General features: G+C 41.3%; 1 protein-coding gene across 2 annotated transcripts in view; it reads left to right on the top strand.

The window, feature by feature from the left end:
- xpnpep1 (X-prolyl aminopeptidase (aminopeptidase P) 1, soluble) overlaps window positions 1-21,268 on the top strand; it is a 50,253-nt gene that overhangs the window by 11,544 nt on the left and 17,441 nt on the right. For both annotated transcript variants that reach the window (XM_068002096.1, XM_068002097.1), the window contains 10 exons: window positions 947-1,010; window positions 3,523-3,627; window positions 4,262-4,354; window positions 5,388-5,531; window positions 7,420-7,515; window positions 10,526-10,607; window positions 16,953-17,163; window positions 18,974-19,063; window positions 19,756-19,806; window positions 20,112-20,170. In XM_068002096.1, the coding sequence (XP_067858197.1) occupies window positions 947-1,010; window positions 3,523-3,627; window positions 4,262-4,354; window positions 5,388-5,531; window positions 7,420-7,515; window positions 10,526-10,607; window positions 16,953-17,163; window positions 18,974-19,063; window positions 19,756-19,806; window positions 20,112-20,170 (995 nt within the window). The remainder of the gene's footprint in view (window positions 1-946; window positions 1,011-3,522; window positions 3,628-4,261; window positions 4,355-5,387; window positions 5,532-7,419; window positions 7,516-10,525; window positions 10,608-16,952; window positions 17,164-18,973; window positions 19,064-19,755; window positions 19,807-20,111; window positions 20,171-21,268) is intronic.

Genomic DNA, 21,268 nt, shown 5'->3' with positions numbered 1-21,268 from the left:
ACCCATGGCCCTCAAAAGTTGCAGGTTTCTTACAAAACACCTGACACTATGATGCTATCTTGCAAATCAACCTTTAAGAATGCGGGCGCTGTATTAACACCTTGCGGTTGTTAATGTTAGAGCATCAATCTTTGCAACATCATGTTCGCGATGATGTTTTTGCTTCCCATTCTATGGAGCCTCATGGCCATATATAAAGTTTAAATCCACATCCCCATTTGTATGGACCTCAAGTTGTTGATACAAACAGATCTTGGTGTTCTGATTTAGGGATTCGCCCACCAATTAGTCAGCAACTCTAAAAACAGCCCTTCCTAAATCTCCAGGCCTGCAAAATGCAAACAGGACAAACCAGCAACTGAGAAATGTAAGCCCAAAAAAGTACCAAATTGCCTGGGTTTCGAGGGCCGGAAGGCCAGGTCTCCAGGACTGTGTGTGGCCGTTTCGATAGTTCTGGTCAAATCTCACTAGGATTGGCTATTCTTTTCTAGTTTCTAAAACTGCACTCCTGCTGTAGAATTTGTTTTTGTTACACCACAAAGTATATGCTGATATAAAGCCTGTGTGTGTTGTCTTGTAATGATAAAGAATTAGCAAATGTTCAGGGCAAAACTAGTTAACTGGCCAGCAGTATTCCTTTTTAAATTGACAGTATATTTTATATTTGTGATCGGTGTGGTTTCCAAATAGCTCCATTGTTCCAGCTTGCTGTTAATAAATGTAAAATGTATTTGCACCTGCCAGCCCCTGTTTACACTCATAATCAGAACTACCCTTTTGCGACCTTATGAACAGCATCTGACATTTACGTTAATGAGAATAATAACTGTGCTTCCCTGCTCACAGAAACATCTGCTTCACTAATTAACCTGAAGTAGTTAATCTGCATTGTCTAATGGTGTGCCTTGGTTTCTGTGTCTAATCAAGGGGCTTTTGTGCTTTTCAGAGTGAATACATTGCACCGTGTGACTGTAGACGTGAGTTTCTTTCGGGCTTTGATGGCTCTGCAGGTCAGTGCTAATGAAGAAAAAGTACAGCTTTGAAAGAATACACTCAATGCTGATGTAATATGTATTGAATACGTTACTGTGGCCGCTGAATTCTTTAAATGAATAAGTAATTTGAATATTTTGTACAAATGTACACTTCTATTTAGATCAGTACCCCGAACATTTGGATGTAATTACAATAAAATTTATCATGTATTTTTTTCCCCTCTCAATAGAAACTGCTATACTGTTATATTGCCCATCTCACACCCTGCATCAGCCCATCTTCTGCTGAAACCCTCATCCATGCCTTTGTTACCTGCAGACTCGACTATTCCAATGTTCTCCGAGCCTATCTCCAATCTTCCACCCTCCATAAACCTGAGCTCATCCAAAACTCTGCTGCTCGTATCCTAACACACACCAAGTCCCATTCTCCTATCACCTCTGTGCTCGCTGACCTACGTTGGCTCCCAGTCCAGGAAGGCCTCATATTTTTAATTCCTCATCCTCGTGTTCAAATCTCTCCATGGCCTCACCCCTCCCTATCTCTGTAATCTCCTCCAGCCCTACAACCCTAAGAGAACTCTGCGTTCCTCCAATTCTGGCCTTTTGTGCATCCCTGAGTTTCATCGCCCCACCATTGGCGGCCGTGCCTTCAGCTGTCTGGACCCCGAGCTCTGGAATTCTGTCCCTAAACCTCTCCGCCTCTCTACCTCGCTCTCCTCCTTTAAGACGTTCCTTAAACCTTCCTCTTCAACCAAGCTTTTGGTCACCTGTCCTAATATCTCCTTATGTGGCTTGGTGTGTCTCAAAGGGCACAGAATTGAATTTAGTTATTGTCTCTTTTAGCCCACTAGACTTGAAGGGCAACAAACCATTTTTTGCCTATGGTTTAGAAGTAATATGTTACAACATACCAGTATTCCTATAACTAAGCTCATGGATGAGGGTAATCCAGTCGATACAATTTACTTAGATTTTTGAAAAGCATTTGAAAAAGTTATTTCTGTAGTTTAGTGAGGAAGGATAAGGCTCATGAAATAGATGACATTGTCTAGATGAACTGTGAATTGGCTTAGCAACAGAAACTGAGGGTGTTGATAAATTGAAAAAGCGTGCATGTGAGTGTGTGCGCGCGCATGTGTGTTGGGGGCGAGGTGGCCGCAACCAGTGGTGGTTCACGGGGATCTACTCTGGAAAACTGCAGCTTATAGTATTCGTGAATGATCTGGAACAGGTATCAATAGTAGTAAATTGCTAGTGACACAAAGCATTATGGCCAGGTGATGAGTAGAAAGGGGTTGGTTACCTTCAGAGGGACTAGGACTAATTATGTTGATAGGCTGAGATATTGCAGATGGATTTTAACATGGATAAATATAGGATAATGCATTTAGTAATAGTTAACAGTAAATGTATAATGTATAACATGAAAGGGTCTCAACTGGCAAAGGTTGATGAGGGAAAGGATTTGGAGTGAACATTGATAACATTGAGAGCTTCTGGTCAGTGTGAGGTTGTTAAAACAAAGTAGGTACTGGACTGCATCTGGAGGTTATTGGATTGCAAGTCAGAACAAATTATACTGACATTGTACAGATCGGTGGTGATGCCAGTTCTGGAGTGTGGTGTGTAGTTTTTCCCACCCTGCCTCAAAAAGGATATAGATACATTAGAAAGACTTCGGGGAAAAGTGACTTGGATGATTCCAGAACTCGGGACTAAGCTACAAAGGAAGACCCAAGGCAATAAATTTATTTTCACTGGAGAAAAGACTGAAGGGAGACATGATGCAGGCCTTTAAAATAATGAAAAGGTATTTAACTTGCACAGCATAGGACTAGCAGACCGCAGATTCACAAGCTTCTAGCAATTAGCGATTAGAATTCTGACACCCACACAGAATAGGAGGTAAGTGAAATAGATTCCCAGAGAAGAGAGATGATTGTGGATCAATTGACATCTTCAAAAGGGAGCTTGATTGATATCTGTTGGGAAGGGGGCAATTGAGGATTATAGAGATAGTAATAACATTGCTTGATTTTACACTCTAGGGGGGAAAAGCTTACTGAAAGAGAAGAATTGCATTTAATGTTTCTTTTAAGTTAGGGATTAACAGGTGGTAGTATGATGATAGGATGGAACTCATGGTAGAATAAACATGGGCACTGAATGGAACAAGTTTGATGGACTGAATGGCCTTCCCTCACCCTGGATCTTTATGTTTATGCATAACTCAGACTAGCCATGGAGATGACGCTGTGCAAGTGGCGTTCAGTCTGCATGTGATGAGAGAAAGGCATAATGGGAATAATATTCTTCACCTTACCTGTTGGGCTTGCGTATCAAGAAATGGTGCGTGACTATCCCACGATGTCCAATCATTTCAATGGAAGAAGATTGGTGGACTGCACGAGTGATTTCCCTATAACTGCTCCTGGCGGGTGGGAGCCGCGATCCCGAGTCTTTTGTGCTCTAGTAGTAAACAATAAGAAATGTGCTGAGGACTTGTAATTTGGTCTGCCTATAGGCACTGCGATTGTAACACTGGAACATGCAGCAATGTGGACAGATGGTCGTTACTTCCTTCAGGCTGCCCAGCAAATGGATAACAACTGGACCCTGATGAAAGTGGGTGAGTGTGTACCTAAAACAACATTTAGTAACTTGTGTGATTAGGTGCGTGCATTTATTAATACTTGACTCTGTCACTGAGCAGGGTGCAGGAAGTAGAATCAGGATAAAATTAGATTTAAGGTGTTCAGTCCATCATTAGGACCAGCAGAAGCGTAAGAAATTAGCCAAAATATTTTATGACCCTTAATAAAAAGGTTTATACGCTACAAGCTGATTTATTTGCATGATTTCTCAGGAGTCCATTATTCTGGAATATATACAAACCAATACTGATCAGACCTGCTTAATGGGGGTGATCTGTTAAATAGAATAATTTTACTTTTTTTAATGTGTTCTAGATTGATGAGCTTCAGGTATATAAGCATTGTCTTACATTACTGGGAAGCTTGGAAAAAGTGTTTTTGTTTTATTTATTGCAGCATGTCTCATTCTCACTGTGAGAAGCTTTCAATATCTCTGTTAGTGGACATTGGCATTCAGTGTTCTCCTTTCAGGTTATGTGTTACGCTAAGTTGACGGGCCAATGTAACACTAAAACTGTTTGTCACCTGCCTACTATTCTGAGGTGCAATATCTGTGCCAGCAATTGATGAAAGCATTTATTTCTGAATCCATTCTCTCTTGTGTTGTAGGTTTGAAGACTACACCTAGCCAGGAGGATTGGCTAATCAAGGTACTCCCTGAAGAGTCAAAGGTTGGCGTGGATCCTTTTGTTATTTCAGCTGGTAAGTGCAATTTATATACTGCCTTAATATTTTAAGAAAGATCACCTCTTATTTCCATTTATTAAATTTTTTTTATTGTGTGTTAAGTTGTATAACACTTAAAATCAAAATAGGTTTAGGAACTTGTTGACAAATTGCATTGTCTGCTTATCTTTCCATGCAAAACAGTCACATTTATGCGTTCTTTCTGAGCAGCGCAAACTCTCTGTCTACTTCTTAGCCTCCTTAGATTCTTCAAATCAGACACTAACTGCAACATGTGATGGGATACAAGACCTGTTCTTGGGCCTTAGCTTTGGCCCGTATCTTGGTGGCCAGAGGGTGTGGGTGTGTGGTCCGTTGTCTGTTCTTCCTGCAAAGTCGGTGAAGATTTCTGCTTTGGATCACTGTCCGGCGTCCCCTGCTGGAAGTGTGTGTGTTTATGTAGATGTTGGGTGAGGGTAGGGTCTTGGTTATCTGCCTTCAAATAGCTTGCCAGCGCTTGCTGTTTAGGCTCACGTATCTAATTGCTGCTTGAGTAAGATACTGCATTACCGCCTATGGAACCATACATTAGCAAGGTGACAACCTTTGGATTGGAAAGGGGAGAAAATTGGCAATCAAAAAAAAAACGGGAGGTACAGCTGGATGCTGTTGGTGGGGAGGAGAGAACGCACAACACACTTTTAGATAGTTTATGAAATCAAGAGATTATGAAGTCAGGTCTTGGTATATATATTTTAAGCAACTTTAATAATTAACATTTTAAACCATTTTTCAATTTTAGATGTGACACAACAGTAGAATTTAATGTTTTTTTCCTTTCCAGTAGATAGGACTTTAGACGCGAACTACTATAGGAAGCACTTATTTTTGTGCACAGGAGCTGCTAGTTTAGTCAAAGTGAGAAAAGTATTTATTTTTTTTGTGGCTCTATTTACTGTGCTGTTGGGATGGTCAGACTAAGGTGGAAATGGGAATGCATTGATCTCAACGTGGCTTTTAATTTTCTGTGTCCGTTAGCTGATACGTTGGCACATACTGTATTTTTCAGACCAATGGAAGAACCTTTCTAAAGCACTGAGGAGTGCAGGACATGCCCTTGTGCCTGTTAAAGAAAACCTCGTTGATGTGATTTGGAAGGAACAGCCTAGCCGACCTTGTAACCCTTTGTTGGTTATGGATCTGAGTTATACTGGTGAGTCTGTTATCTGTCAGGAACCTTTCGTCTGCTTTCATCTACTTTGTTGCAAGCTAAAGTTCAATAAAATAAAGTTTAATCAGCTCAGCCCATCCCAGACAGCCTGTCTGCCCTCTCTGCAAAGCCACCAATAACAATACGCTCCAATCTTCTCACGTACAACGGCGGTCAAACACTTACAGTAGGTACACATCTGAAAGATACCAATATCTGTGTGTACACAGTGTAATTGGACAGAACCTAATATGTTTGACTTGGTGTTAAAAGTAAGAAAAAAAAGTGGAGAGACTGATAGTACTATGGTAAATTTGAGGAAAACTCCGAGCCCTAATTTAAATACATTTTTCCAGCAATTTTTTTCTATTAAATTGCATCTGTTAATGGCCTAATTTCCAATTTCACTGTTATTTTCCCTGTTGTTCCAGATCTTGCTCATTACAGGTAGATATTTTAATACAACATTTGAATAATATTTTTGCCAACGTCATCTAGCGGAATAAGGCAGTGTTTTTGCAGGGCAGCAGTTTTCAGTATCACTGCTCAGCCGTGCAGCATTGATCTGGCCTGGAAAGCTATTAAAATGTATTAAATTTGGAAAGCTAAGACCTGCAAAATAATTTGTTGTGCGTGACATTTATCAAGACAGTGATCTGAAAATGATCAATTATGACGCCGTTACGCTGTAATTTAATCATCCATACGGAAATTGGATGATTGCGTCTTAGTGATGGAAACTTGAAAAAAATAAAGTTATGCAACACGATTCAAAAAACTTTCCAAGCGTGAAATGCTCATTTTTATACCCTATTTAAGAGATATATTTTTCTTCTGTTCCTGGGTCCCTTGTGCCATTCCTTGCCTGAGAGGGCTGACTTGCTGCTCTTTATCCAGTTACAAAAACAGACCCACTCGTAGCTCGATGAGTTTATCCAGTGAGTAGCTCAACCTTACAGACTATGGAAGTCCCAGATTAGATCCCTGATCTGTGCTGAGCTAGCTCCTCTGAGCTGGTGTGGTGGTAGGGGTGCTATAATTGGCCTCAACTGCCCTCTGACAGAGAGGAGTAAATTGGCTTGAATTCCTACCCTTGATCAGTATCCAGTGACCCCCTATTGGAATCACATGTATGGACATTGAGTCAGGACAGGATCTTGGGTGAAGTACTTGAGGGTGCTTGGTGCCCCAGGAACTCTACTCCAGCAAGAGTTCAACGTCTTTGGGCGGTGGAAAAAGTTGGTGTGGGGAAGAAAAAGAAAGCAGACCTGGGCATGATTTCCCTTGAAGTCTTATTCTTTTCTTCCCAGCTTCTCTTTGGCACCTTGCTTGGATTAGAGAATTATAGAAGAATCACAAAGGCACCTGCACCTCCATAGTATTGGGGCAGAAAGAGAGAAAGACTTACATTTGTATAGATGTCGCGTCACTTAAAAACATCTCAAAGCACTTCCCATACAATAAATTACTTTGAACTTCAATAACTGTCATATAGGTAAATGCAGTGAAGACCATAACAAGGTGCCCACAACTGGATTGAAATGAATGACCAACTAATTTTTTTTGGAGGTGCTGGTTGAGGGAAAAATATTGTCCAGAACACCAGGAAAATTCCCTGCTCTTCTTTGAATTGTATCAGGTGATCTTTAACATCTACCTGCACCACTGGAATGGGTAGACAAAACCTTGCTTTAGTATTTCATCTGAAGGATTGCACCTCCGACAAAACGACTCCTCTTCAGTTCTGCACCGGAGTCTGGGTTATGGGCTCAAGAGGTTGCTCTTTGTTTCCCACAGTAGGCTGTCCAATAAATACTAATGTAAATCTGTGCTTCGTCTTGTAGAAGTAATGCTTATAGTTTTCAGTAATTGTGTTTTAACTTCCATTCAGGTATGTCATGGCAAGACAAAATTGTACAACAGCGTGCGAAGATGGCAGAGAAAAATGCCAGCTGGTTGGTGATCACAGCCCTTGATGAAGTTGCTTGTGGGTATTTTTTTTCTTTGAAGAATTTAACAAGTGAGTTGTTATGATCTGGAATGCACTGCCTGAGGGGGTGGTGGAGGCAGAATCAACCGTGGCTTTCAAAAGGAAATCGGATAAGTACTTGAAGGGAAAAAATTTGCAGGGCTACGGGGAAAGGGCAGGGGAGTTGGACTGGCTGGATTGCTCTTGCAGAGAGCCGGCACCGGCTCGACGGGCCGAATGGCCGTCTCCTGCGCTGTAACCTTTCTATGATTCTAATTGAAAAACCAGTGTTTTTTTTAAAGAAAAAAGTTTTATGGAAGAATATATTTACATTTATATAGCTCCTATTCATTTCTCAGAAATATCCCAAAACTATACAACCATTTACATAGAATTTACAGCACAGAAACAGGCCATTCGGCCCAACTGGTCTGTGTCGGTGTTTATGCTCCATGCTCCTCCCGCTCTTTTTCATCCAATCCTATCAACATATCCTTCTATTCCTTTCTCTCTCATGTACTTATTTAGCTTCCCCTTCGATGCTATTCGCCTCAACTACTCCATGTGGTAGCAAGTTCCATATTCTAACCACCCTCTGGGTAAAGAAGTTTTTCCGGATTTCCTTATTGGATTTATTAATGACTATCTTATATTTATGATGCCTAGTTTTGGACTCCCCCCATAAGTGGAGACATCAATTTACGCGCAGCAAGATCCTACAAATAGCGATGGGATGAATGATGAGTTAATCTGTTTTATCTTGGTGTTGGTTGAGGGAGGAATGTTGGCCAGGACACCACCAGAACTCCCTGCTCTCTGTTGAGAGTGCTGTGGGATCTTTAACACCCACTTGAACACCTCTTTTTAATATCTCATCTGCAGGACAGCACTCGCGACAGTGCAGCACTCCTTTATTACTGCATTGAAGTGTTAGGCTAGATTTTGTACACGAACCCTAGAGTGAGGTTTGCATCTTCAGCCTTCTGACGTTAAGGTGAGAGTGCTCCTAACTAAGCCAAGGTGATAAATAGTGGTGTAGTAATAAGAGTGATGTACAACAAAGTCTTTTCTTTTAAGATATCACAGTAAAGATCGAAATCATCCTCCACCCAGAACTCTCTTTAGAGGCAACTTGACACTTAGAACAAAACAATGTTCAACATTTTAAATATTTTACCCCAGAATCTACAGTGAGGTCAGCATTTTTCAACCCTCCCCCCATATATGTGACTTTTGGTCTGGAAGTCAGATAGTTTTAGTTTGGAAGTACACAAGTCTGAAAGACAAAGATAGGCAAATATTTCGAGTGAGATCATAAAGGTTCCCACCTAAAGCATTAAACTTTCTTTTAGATGCCCACTGACTGGCTGCCTATTTTCAGCTTGTTCTGATCTTATTCACCAGGCAAGGTAGTAGTGACAAACTCAATAGGGGTGTTCAAAAATGCAGTTAGACTCTAGACTGAGAGGTGGGGTACTGGCACAGTGAGATTCAGTGGACCAAATGGACTCTTCTTGTTCTTTACCGTGTTTATGTTTTGCTCTCAGATTGCCAGCATTCATAGTATTTCTTTTTACTTTGTTTTCTGCTGTTTGCTATTGCTGATTAGGTCTTCCTAATTCTTTGAGCAGCACATCCTATTGATACCAACACCTGCCCCTTTATTATCTTATGACTTTTTTCTTAAAAAGAAAAAAAAATCTTGTTAATTGTTAGCTTTCACTGCTCCGGGGCTATTCTTATGAGCCTAGACGCTGAATGTCAAAAGGCCATTTGATTGTAGGAGCATCGCAGCGGAGGGCTATTTTGCTCTCACTTACGTGCACTTTCCAGCTGCAGTCACTGGAGAGGAAGGCTCGACTTTTTTTTTTCCCCGTTCCTTAATTCAGGCATGCTGAAATAAATTGTACTGATCCAGCTGCCACCCTGGCTGAGATCAGCTACCTTAGCACAGATTAGAGATAGAACCTGGGGCCTTTCCTGTGTGTGTGTGTGTGTGTGTGTGTGTGTGTGTAATGTGGCTCAGTCTCACACTGGGCAAAGCACTCGCCAATATAATGTCTACAGCTTACGTGAGAACTATCATTTCAACTCTGTGTTCCCCCTCCCGCCCGACCACCTTAGTCCTTTAATTCTTAGATCTAAATTCCGGTATCTGGCAAATGATCTGTTTGACTAATAAGACATATGCGATCTTTATCATGATATTGTATGTATATGCTGCACCGTATAGCATGACTTTGCAGGGTATTTATGGCACCACAGTTTAGCACTGGCCTATACTTCTGTTGAAATTGTGTGCCTTTATTGCAAGTTTTTCTTCAACATTTGTGAAATTTTGGTGTTGAGTAATGATTGCAGCTTCTGTCAGATTATTCCAGTACTTGTACTTTGCCACTAGAGGATGCTGCAAGTCCTATAGCTCTTGCTTCCAGTGGTAGATATGTATGAGTTCTTCAATCAACATTATATCTGACAGTGATTTTCTGAGCTGTACTTATTTAAACTCTAGGAGCACTGAATTCCCTTAGGAGATATCTACACATTTTGAAAGCTTTCATGTAACATCTGTATACGTTATTTACATATATATTACAAGATATTATCAAGTGTATTTGGATAAATGCATTATACCAGAACTCATTCCGTAACATACAGTATTCACTGAACACTTAGCATAATTTGTGTTTAAAATAAATTCTACCATAGACCTCAGAGGCATGATACAAGATCTTGGTTGAACATTTGTACAGTGGAGTAGTGTGCTGATGCTACGGAGAGGGAAGTAGGCTGCATTTGTGATGGAGGAGAAATGGGGTTGTGAGCTTAGGGTCAATTAGGATGGTGAGATTCAAACAGTCCGCTTGAACCTGAAACAGTGGCTGAGGAAGGGAATGGAATTGGTGGCAAGGGTATGGAGTTTGTGGTGGGTACAACTAAAATCATAACTACCTTGACCAGAATAAATTTCATCGTAATGTTTTTCTTAGTTAAGGCCTTGGCTGTTTGATTTTTTTTTCCCCCACAGGGCTCTTCAACCTTCGTGGCTCTGAGGTACAATACAATCCAGTGTTCTTCGCCTTCGCGATCGTTGGCCTAAACTCCATTAGGTAATTTGGGGGCATTGTATGTTATCTAGAACATTGTTGCATAGAACATTTTCTTAATGTCATTTTTTATTTCTAGGGCTGTGACATACCTTGGTTTTGAAAGCTTATAAGATTTGGATGTGCCTAACATCAAAACTAAACTCACACGGATGAGGGAACTCAGTTATGTGGAGAGACTAGAGAAGCTGGGGATTGTTCTCCTTAGAGCAGAGAAGGCTAGGAGGAGATTTAATAGAGGTGTTCGAAATTGAGGTGTTTTGATAGACCAGATAGGGAGAAACTGTCTCCACAGGAGGGTCGGTAACCAGAGGTCACAGGTTTAACATAATTGGCAAAAAAGTCAGGGGGGAGATGATTTTTTTTTCTCAGCGAGTTGTTATGATCTGGAATGCACTGCCTGAAAGAGTGACGGAAGCAGATTCAATAGTAACTTTCAAAAGGGAAGTGGATATATACTTGAAAGGAAATATACTTAAAAGGCTGAATAGCCTCCTGTGATGTATGATTCTATGACATGCGTTTAGAGCTAGGTCGGAACACTGACTCAAAAAGGGACAGTCAAGGCCAGGGAAACATGCACTGGGGTTAATATATTTTTTCTTCCCTTATACACTAAAATATAGTCGGACTGTGGTGTAGTTTGGAAAATGCAATCCACTTTATCTTGCTTCCCATTTATTCTCCAATATTTTCAGACATTTACGTTGCAATATTGTCATACAAAAAGCCCTTTAAGTTAAAGTATTTCAAACTAACTGCCACCCAAATTAAATACTTAATATAGGGAACAGTAATACACTTCTTAGAATATTGTTTTTTTTAAAAGTATAAGTTAGATTTCCTATATGTTAATTTTTATAGGCATGTACTAATATGGGAGCATATGTTCTATTTAATCATATTTTTACTTTGTATTTTATAGCTGTAGCATATTAAAAATCTTAGCTCTGTGCACACTTCCTGAATGCACAACTTGATTTTCTGTTATATTTTTGTCACACTTCCATGTCAACCGTTTCCCATTATGAGAATGAAGGAAAAATGACGACTGACTGCACACCTGTTGTAGCTTTTGTTTTCAGTTCTATGAACAGAAGAAAGTGCTAGTGCGAAATTGGCTTAAAGTAGAGGCAGTTAGCAAAGTAATTGAGAGATGGATGTAGCAGGCAAAGTGAAATGAGAAGCAAGAGGGTGGAAGAAAGTGTTTTTCGTGTATTTGAGTGCGAGAGTTCAAAAAATGAGTTGAATTTTGCAACAAACAGCCTGTAATTAGCTCAAAAGATTAGCACTGGTTATGTTGACAGTTAGAAAATATAAACATTCTAATTAATAAGATATCAGACATAGAGAGGCAGAGAGAGACGGCATCTTTCCTCATTTAATTTGTTTTCTTAAATAAACAAGGTTGAATTTTGAAAGCTACAATTACCATCTGTGTTTTGATGATAGCTGGTAATTGGAATACTTTTTTTTGTATAGTTCTGAGACAGAATGTGTGTATGTGAGAGAGAGAGAGACAGACACACAGATACACGCCCAAGAATTACTCTCAAAATACAAAATTAAGTGTGTGCAGAGATTCCTTAAAGCCAGAAACCAGTGCTGCCAGAAATTCGGATCTCCTCCCAACATATGTAGGTCCAGAACCCTACCCTTACGACTGACAGAAGTCAGGAATCCACAAGTGGGCTAAAATCCACATTCAGCACGCAGTCATGCCAAACCCCGGATTCCCCTCCAGGGTGATGCTAGATCAAAGGACAAACTCCAGAACCCACATTGAAATTCTGCCAAAGCCCAGGACCATCCCCCAGTGCTGTCAGAACCCAGAACTGCCCCACAAGTACTGCTAAGTACTGGATACCAACCTTCAGTTATTTTATCTTACATATCGTCTTGCTGCTTATTCTCAGCTTTAAAAATGGTAAAGGATTAAAAACTAAATATATAGGTGAAGGAATAAATGCCACATTTACAGTTTTCATAAAATAATGGACAGAGTTGTTCAATCCTCAAAGCACCAATAAAAATCCCCAAATATATTAAAGAAAATTGATTAGTCTCTGCAAATTGGTGGCTATGACATTATTCCATACATGGCATAAACACCCCTTTTGTTATTATACAGTGAATCCTTTGATTCACTATGAGCAATGACCGGGGCTATCAATTAATGTGTATGTTGAGATATATCTCATAGCATTGCACACAGGGAGTCAAGAAGTATAGCGGGCAGATAATCGGACCAGATGCACTGACTTAATTCAGCGCCCGTACTCAAGTCAAGCCTTCAGTCTTTATTTTTATACTTCCATTATAAATTCCCGTGTCCATATTCATAATGGAAATTGCCCATGTAAACTTGTCACACTGTAATTGCACCCTCCCACCAATGTAGCGCTGCAATGCCTCTGCTGAGGGAGGGTGTAATTATACCATGACCAGTTTACATCAGCGTGTTTCTATTATAAATGTGGACACAGGAATTTATCATAGGAAAAGTTGGCAGGGAGTGTGTCCGGATGTTTAAGATTTTGTCCTTTTGCTCAAAATAAGCAGCTAACTGGCATTGAAATTGTTATTGTTTAGCAGCCTTGTCAACATCAGGAAAGAGAGCAGAGATATAGGCTGATGTTTTGGATGTCAGAACCACGAGTATCTGAAACATTAATCCCATCAGATGCTGCGCATTTCCAGCAGTTTTGTTGTTTCAGATTTCCAGCATTTATCGTATTTGCTTGTTGTCTCTTTTTTTATATTTAGTATTCCAAACCGTGTTTAGCAGTGTAGGATTACTGTGAATTTAGACCTTTGATTAAATATGTTTTTCAAGTAGGATTTATATTTTGTCACTGTGTTAATGCCACTTAACCGATGCTAACTCATTAGCTATTCAGGTTTATGTTAATACCAGCAGTCATCTGTTCCAATGTTCTCCTTGTTTGTGCGTTCTCTTGATTGCAGTTCCCTGATTGATTGAAACCCACTTGTTAACGCATTGTTTTGTATGAATCCACTCATAACAGTTCTTTTATATAAACGAAAGAAAACCTTCCTATTAATTTTTAGACGATCCTGTTTTCTGTCATTACAGAGCCAGTTCAATGCCACTAATTTTCTAGGTTCATTTGTTTCCAAATTGCATTTGGGTTTATTGCTGCCTGCTTGTCAGTCTTCCACAGTAGGTGTAAATTGCTGTGTATGTGATGTGTAAATAGCTCTGACAATGTATAACTTGTTGCCTTTAAGATAATTGTTTTAATCTGTCCTTCTTGATTTTCAATGTTTCTACAGCTCTCTTGCTTCTCATTTCACTTTGCTTGCTACATCCACCTCTCCTCAATTACTTTGCTAACTGCCTCTACTTCAAGCCACTTTCACATTAGCACTAAATCAAAAGCAAAATGCTGCGGATGCTGGAAATCTTAAATAAAAATTGAAAATGCTGGAGAAGCTCAGCAAGTCAGGCAGCATCTGTGGAGAAAGAAAAAGTTAACGTTTCAGGTCGAAGACTCTCAGCCCGCAGGTCCAACCCTGACATTGTCATTAAACCTGCTGACCTCCCAGGTCCAATCCTGACATTGATATTAAACTTGCTGACAAAGGACGACGCTGTTGTTGTGCGGCGAGCAGACCTCTACCTTGTGGAGGCTGAGCGCCAACTTTCCAACACCTCCTCCGAGCTCCCCCTGGACCATGACCCCACCGCCAAACATCAAGCCATAGTTTCCCAGACCGTCACTGACCTCCTCTCCTCATCTCCTCTGGAGATCTTCCCTCCACGTCCTCCAACCTCATAGTCCACCAACCCCACACAGCCCGCTTCTACCTCCTCCCCAAGATCCACAAACACGACTGCCTTGGGAGACCCATTATTTCAGCCTGTTCTTGCCCCACGGAACTTATTTCCTCCTATCTTGACTTTCCTCCGGTCTCTTCCAACCTACATCCGCGACTCTTCTGACACCTCCACCACTTTAACAGTTTCCAGTTCCCCGGCCCTAACCGTCTCCTTTTCACCATGGACGTCCGGTCCCTCTACACCTCCATCCCCCACCAGGACGGCCTGCGGGCCCTCCGCTTCTTCCTTGAACGGAGGTCCAACCAGTCCCCACCCTCCTCCGTCCGGCTGAACTTGTTCCTACGTTGAACATCTCCTTTGACTCCACTCACTTCCTCCAAATTAAAGATGTCGCTATGGGAACCCGTATGGGTCCCAGCTATGCCTGCCTTTTTGTGGGATATGTGGAATATTCCTTGTTCCAGCCCTACTCGGGTCCCCTCCCTCACCTCTTTTTCCGGTACATTGATGACTGTATCAGTGCTGTTTCCTGCTCTTGCCCCGAACTGGAAAATTTAATCAGCTTCCAATTTCCACCCTTCCCTCGCCTTCACATGGTCCATCTCTGACACTTCCCTTCCCTTCTTCGACTTCTCTATCTCCATTTTCAGAGATAGGCTGTCAACCAATATCTGTTTTAAGCCCACCAACTTCCACAGTACCTGGATCGCACTTCCTCCCATCCCGCTTCCTGTAAGGACTCTATTCCATTCTCCCAGTTCCTCCGTCTCCGTCGCATCTGTTCCGACGATGCCACCTTCCGCACCAGTGCTTCTGATGTGTCTTCCTTTTTCCTCAACCAAGGATTCCCCTCCATGGTAGTTGACAGGGCCCTCGACCGAGTCCATCCTATTTCCCGCATTTCTGCCCTCACCCCTTCCCTTTTCTCCCAGAACCTCGATAGGGTCCCCGTTGTCTTCATCTTCCACTCCACCAGCCTCCACATTCAACGTATCATCCTCTGCCATTTCCGCCACCTCCAACGCGATCCCACCACCAAACACATCTTCCCTGCCCCTCCCTTTTCAGCATTCCGAAGGGACCGCTCCCTCCTCGACACCCTGGTCCACTTTTCCATCACCCCCAAGACCTGCTCTCCTCCCCACCTTCTCAAGCGAGCGCAGGAGATGCAACATGTGCCCTTTCACCTCCCTTCCCACTGTCCAGGGCCCCAAACACTCCTTCCAGGTGAAACAGCGGTTTACTTGTACATCTTTCAATTATTTCAGAGCAAGGCTGGATGCGGTAGGTGGAAGCATCTTTGCCTTTGACAAGTGAGTGTCCTGGCGGTGAACTTGGAGCTGGGTGTCAGCCGTGGCTCAGTGCACTCTCGCCTCTTGAGACAGAAGATGCTGGGTTCAAGTCCCACTCCAGAGACTTGAACACATAATCCAGGCTGACAATCCAGTGCAGTACTGAGGGAGAGCTGCACTGTCGGAGGTGCTGTCTTTCAGATGAGACGTGAAACCAAGGTGTGGACGTAAAAGATCCCATGGCACTATTTTGAAGAAGAGCAGGGGAGTTCTCCCCGGTGTCCTGGCCAATATTTATCCCTCAACCAACACACTTTAAAAAAAAAAAAGATTATCTGGTCATTATCGCATTGCTATTTGTGGGAGCTTGCTGTGTGCAAATTGGCTGCCATGTTTCTTACATTACAACATTTCAGTTGGCAGTAAAGCATTCCGTGACATCCTGAGGTCGTGAAAGGCACTATAGAAATGCAATTTCTTTCTTTCCTTACACGGCAGCAACAAATTTGCGAAGAAGGTTGAGCCTCCTTTGATGTCTGAACTGCCTTGTGTTGTAAGGGCAGTTACGTAAAAACATAAAAGGAAAATGTGAGGACCATTTTTTTTTCTCGCTACATTTTTTGGGAGGCATTGACTCCCTGCTGAGGTATTGTTCCATGGGAGCCAAATACCTTCTGGTGCCTCACCCAATTCACAACTATTCATTTCTGAGCCTTGATACTGAAGTGTTGGCAGTTATTTAGCTGCATGGGGCATCATAGCCTGATTTCCCCCCCAGCTCCAGTGTGCATCTGTGCATTTCTAGCAACAGCTGCTGGATAGCAATTTGGAGTAAATATTGTTTATTTTTTAAGGAGATGACTCACATCCAATTAATGCCCTATAAAGTGATGCATTTTGAATGACAGTCTCCTATTTTGGGCTTTATTTTTTCCAGCTCAACATGATATCTGCATGGCTGTAATTTTTACACGTAACATTAAAGGCTACTTATCAAATTATTTTCCCCTTTTTGTTGCGTTTTGTTTGCTTTCATTTCTCTTGTTTGCTTCAGAAATAAGGTATCACTGGGCTGCAAAAATGCAATGCAGGAAGAAGTTAAGGGTTAATCAGTGCTAAAGGGTTTTGTTTATTTCTGTGTAATTCTATGCAATTTCGAACATTTTTTAAAAAAAAAGCCAGCGCCACAATAATTCTCAGGAGGCTCGTTACTAACAACACTCCTTGTTTTCTTTTCTCTCTTCACTGCAGACTGTTCATTGATGAGAAGCATATGGAAGACCCTGTTGTGAGGGAGCATTTGCAGCTTGACTCTGATACAGCACCCAGCTTCAAAGTACATGTACTCCCATATGAATCCATTCTGACTGAACTGCAGACAATTTGTTCCAATATGACGTCTAAGGAAAAAGTCTGGATCAGCAGCAAAGCCAGCCATGCTCTGTCTGAAGCGATCCCAAAGGTCTGTTGACAAGCAGTACAACCCAATATTAATTTGTCAAAAAAAAATCTTTTCAGCTAGAAATCAAGGGTGGAGACTGCAACTTTTTTTTAGTAGAACAGGTACCTGAAGGATTCCACAGGTGTGAGAATTGTGAATACAGAATAAAAAAACTCGAAAAAAACAGCGATTGTATTGAGAATGAAAAGAGGCAGCATAGGAAACTGCGGGTGGTATGTTTGACTCCCAGTGGCTCTTGCTTTAAATTCCAACTTCGACTGGCATTGGAAATTAATTGACCTTCATGGGCAAACTTTGCTAATTCTTGGCACGGATACCAGGTGCTGCTACGAAGAGCTCCATCTCAGGGATCTGGGAAAATTTGGCTCAAACAGTTACCATCCCACGCAAGCCCGATGACAGCCACAGAATAGTCTATACTGTTCCAACTGGAGCAGAAAATGGGGTAGTGGTGATAGGCAGCAATAGGAGGTTAAACTGGATAAATATCATACAACTGTTGGCTGACTGTAGGTTGTAACAGTGAACTTATGATCCAAGTGTGATTCAGGGTGCATTTCCATTGTAGACTGGAAACTGCAGTTTGGGTTCCAGCCAGGCAGAATCTTGCTTACTGTGTTTGGTTCCTGTCTGGCACTTTTGACCAGAACAATTCTGACCAGAAGAGAAGCCTGCACAGGGGCCTTGATACACACCTGCACTCGGGTTGCTAACCCTCCAGGATTGGCCTAGAGTCTCCAGGAATTAAAGATTAATCACCTGGACACTGCTGTGAGCAACACAGAAAAAAAAAATCATTGGGTCATTAAAAATAATTGTGTTTTTAAAAGTGCTAGAAGTCTCAACCCCCATATCGTTGAACTTTCCATTTTTAGATACTAATTGATTGGGGCATTTCCAACATTTTCTGTTTTTATTTCAAGTCTCCAGCGTCTACGATTTTTTTGCTTTTACCTGTAATATTCCCTGTTCTGTGCCTTGCTGGCAGTAGTGTTCAGTATAATACTTTCAGTTGTATTCATTTCAGTCGAAGGCTATAATCAAAGTATTTTTTAAAAAAAGAGTACGAAACCTTTTTCTGGGTTCACATAAAAGGCATGTAAATTTAGATGTTTAAAAATTACCCGTATATTTTTAGACATTGACTTGCCGAACTCGAGGGGTTATAGAGGCCTGGTCATGATCACCGACATCAATGCCGAGCCGATGTGACATCATGCTAAATGTTGGCAGTTTCAACAGATGGTTGTCAGGTTGCCCAGAGGCTATTTAACCTTGACGGTCCTTGATTAAGCCGTCACATCACTTGTCCAGAAATGACCAGATTTCTACAATAGAAAAAAAAGAAAAATGACAGGAATGCGCAGCAGGTTCGTCAGTAATTGAAGGAGATTATGTCCAACCTGCTGTGCATTTCCAATTTTATCTGTTTTTAATTCCATTTTCCAGCGTTTGCTGTCTGCTTTTAAATCTCTTTCGACCACATGTTAAAGTCCCATGCAGAGCTGGCCCCTGTTCTTTCCTTAAGAATTATGGAATATCCTCTATGTGAATTTTGGGATTGTTTCTTTTTTCGGTTTTCTTCAACTTCTCTTCTCTTTCCCCCTCCCCCCCCCTGGTCTTATACAACTCTCCAGGGGAAAATGGGGAGAAGTGTATAACGATTATCACCCATTTTACACTATCGCTAAAAATTAAAATCACCCCTATTGTTCTTTAAATACTTTTTGGTCACTGTTCCACTGTATCACTCCATGTTCGTTGGAATTATAGTGCAAAAATAAGCTACTTGCTTTGATCATCTTAACAGATGCTTAGACTGCAGACTATTTACACTCCTATCTGCATTGTGAAAGCTCTGAAGAATGCAACAGAAATTGAAGGCATGAGGCGAGCTCATGTGAGTATTAAGTGAACTCTCAAAGTTTAAATTTAGTATATTTATGCTTGCAGTCATCTCTAAATTTTTATCCCGTTTGAACAAATGTAGATGACCTTAAATGTTTTGCGTGTGCTTTGTACATTATCTGCCCTCATTATTGCTAGTTATTATAGCCAGATTATCTGGTCATTATCACATTGTTGCTTGTGGGATCTTGCTCTGTGCAAATTGGCTGACACTTTACCTACATTAAAATGGTGACTACACTTCAAAAAAAAGTACTTCATTGGCTGTAGAGCGCTTTGGGATATCTTGAGGTCGTGAAAGGCACTGTATAAATGCCTTTCTCTTTACTAATTGAAGTTGATCTTTTAAATAATTGGGTCTTTGGACTAATCAGGCATGAAGCTTTCAGAAGCTTCTTATAAACCCTTCCATTTGAAGTGCTCTCAGCTCTCCAACCACTTTCACTTTTTTTCTCTGCACTGTAAAACACTTCTAAGACATTTTTCTTACTTGAAATTTCTATTGTTACATGTTTCAGGGTCAGGTTGAGGCCATTGGGGGGATGACACAGGGCTGACCGGGTTTGCCCCACCTTGTCTAGTAAAATAAACTGTAAATTTTATTTGGAAAAGAAACGAAGAAGCAAACCAGCACAGAAGAAATTGTTGGGAATGAACTGTTCTTTTTTTGTTTCTAAATGCTAGATTAAAGATGCCGTGGCTCTCTGTGAGCTGTTTGCCTGGCTTGAGAAGAAGGTAAGAAACTTTACCATTGTACATATCAGCACCAGTGTTATTTCTGGAAATGGTCCCCAGGGTCTTCCACATTCTCAGTCACTCAGCAGAGCTCCTGCACTATCACAAGGCACCATGTATACTGTACCATGTATACTAAACCATGTACAGCGTATACTATGAATGTAATGTATATCATCGTGTGGCAACCGCAGGATAATTGTAATAAAATCATCAATTAGACTGAGATACACTTTTTATACAATTGATTTTTTTTTAGCACTTCCATTGATTCTGAAATATCTACTAAAATTACAATGTTACAGGTTCCAAAAGGCAACGTCACTGAACTAGATGCTTCAGATAAAGCAGCTGAATTCCGCAGGTAAGGCTTAATGCTGCAACCTGTGTGCCGTAAGTTTATCCCTGTAAGTGAATTATTTTATGGAACAACCAATTCCATCTGTTGCCGTTTCACTAGTTATGAACATTAGTGAAAAGTCTTCTTCAGATTGTGATTTTGTCGTCCGTACCCTGGTTCTCACCAGTGCAAGTTTGCTAATTTTAAGGTCACTGCATTTGAATGAAATCACGCAATATGATCTCAAAGCTCTAGAAACGTTGAAATGAAAACAAAAATTTGTTTTCAAACATTGAAATAAAATCCATAATGACATTTCAGTCACCAATAAACAGCTACTCTAATTATTAACGGACAGAATGTGATTCTCAAGATGTCAGTTTCAGGTAATAAAAATGGAATTTGACTTAATCGTTCATTTTAAGTCAGCGGCCCTGGATAATTAGCCAGTGTGTACATCAAAGATCTCTAAACTATCTGGCTCTTCATCTCTTCAAGCTCAGGCAGCTCAGATCTATTTGCACCTATATTAACATTTGCTGGTTTGACATGTTTGCATTTTGTGAGCCTGGAGGTTTGGACAGGGTTGTTCTCAGAGCTTTTGTCACATTAAATCAGAATACCAAGATCTGATTGTATCAGCCACTTAAGATATGTGCAAACTAATGAGAACGTTGATTTAAACCTTACAAGGGAGAATCCACAGTATGCACCTAAGTGGGACATGAAGACCAAAAGATTGGACCTTCTGTTATTATCCTGCTGTAAGCTCTTCTTCCCCCCACCCCCCCCCCCACCACCCGAACCCCCCCCCCCACCACCCGAACCCCCCCCCCCCCACCCCCAACCCAATTTCCTCTCCTCTCCTCTCAAAGCACTGACCCACTCTGCGACGTGATATCATGGATCCCCAGGTACCCATTGGTACCTTGCCCAAGTGACCATTTTCCATATGTCGGCCTCCTCGGGAAGGATAAGCTGGCTGCTCGACTGTCGCAGCTGAGCTTTCTCTAAGCTCAGCGTGCTAAATATCCTGTTTGTAAATTTGAAGATAGGGTGATCGTTGGCAGTGAGGTGCAGCGTGTATTTCAGTTTTTTCTGGTGATATCCTATCCTGCAGTG

Source organism: Heptranchias perlo, chromosome 21, assembly GCF_035084215.1.
Source record: "Heptranchias perlo isolate sHepPer1 chromosome 21, sHepPer1.hap1, whole genome shotgun sequence".
NCBI lineage: Eukaryota > Metazoa > Chordata > Chondrichthyes > Hexanchiformes > Hexanchidae > Heptranchias > Heptranchias perlo.
Note: the sequence above shows the minus strand (reverse complement) of the source record. Positions and strands in the feature narration are given on the sequence as shown.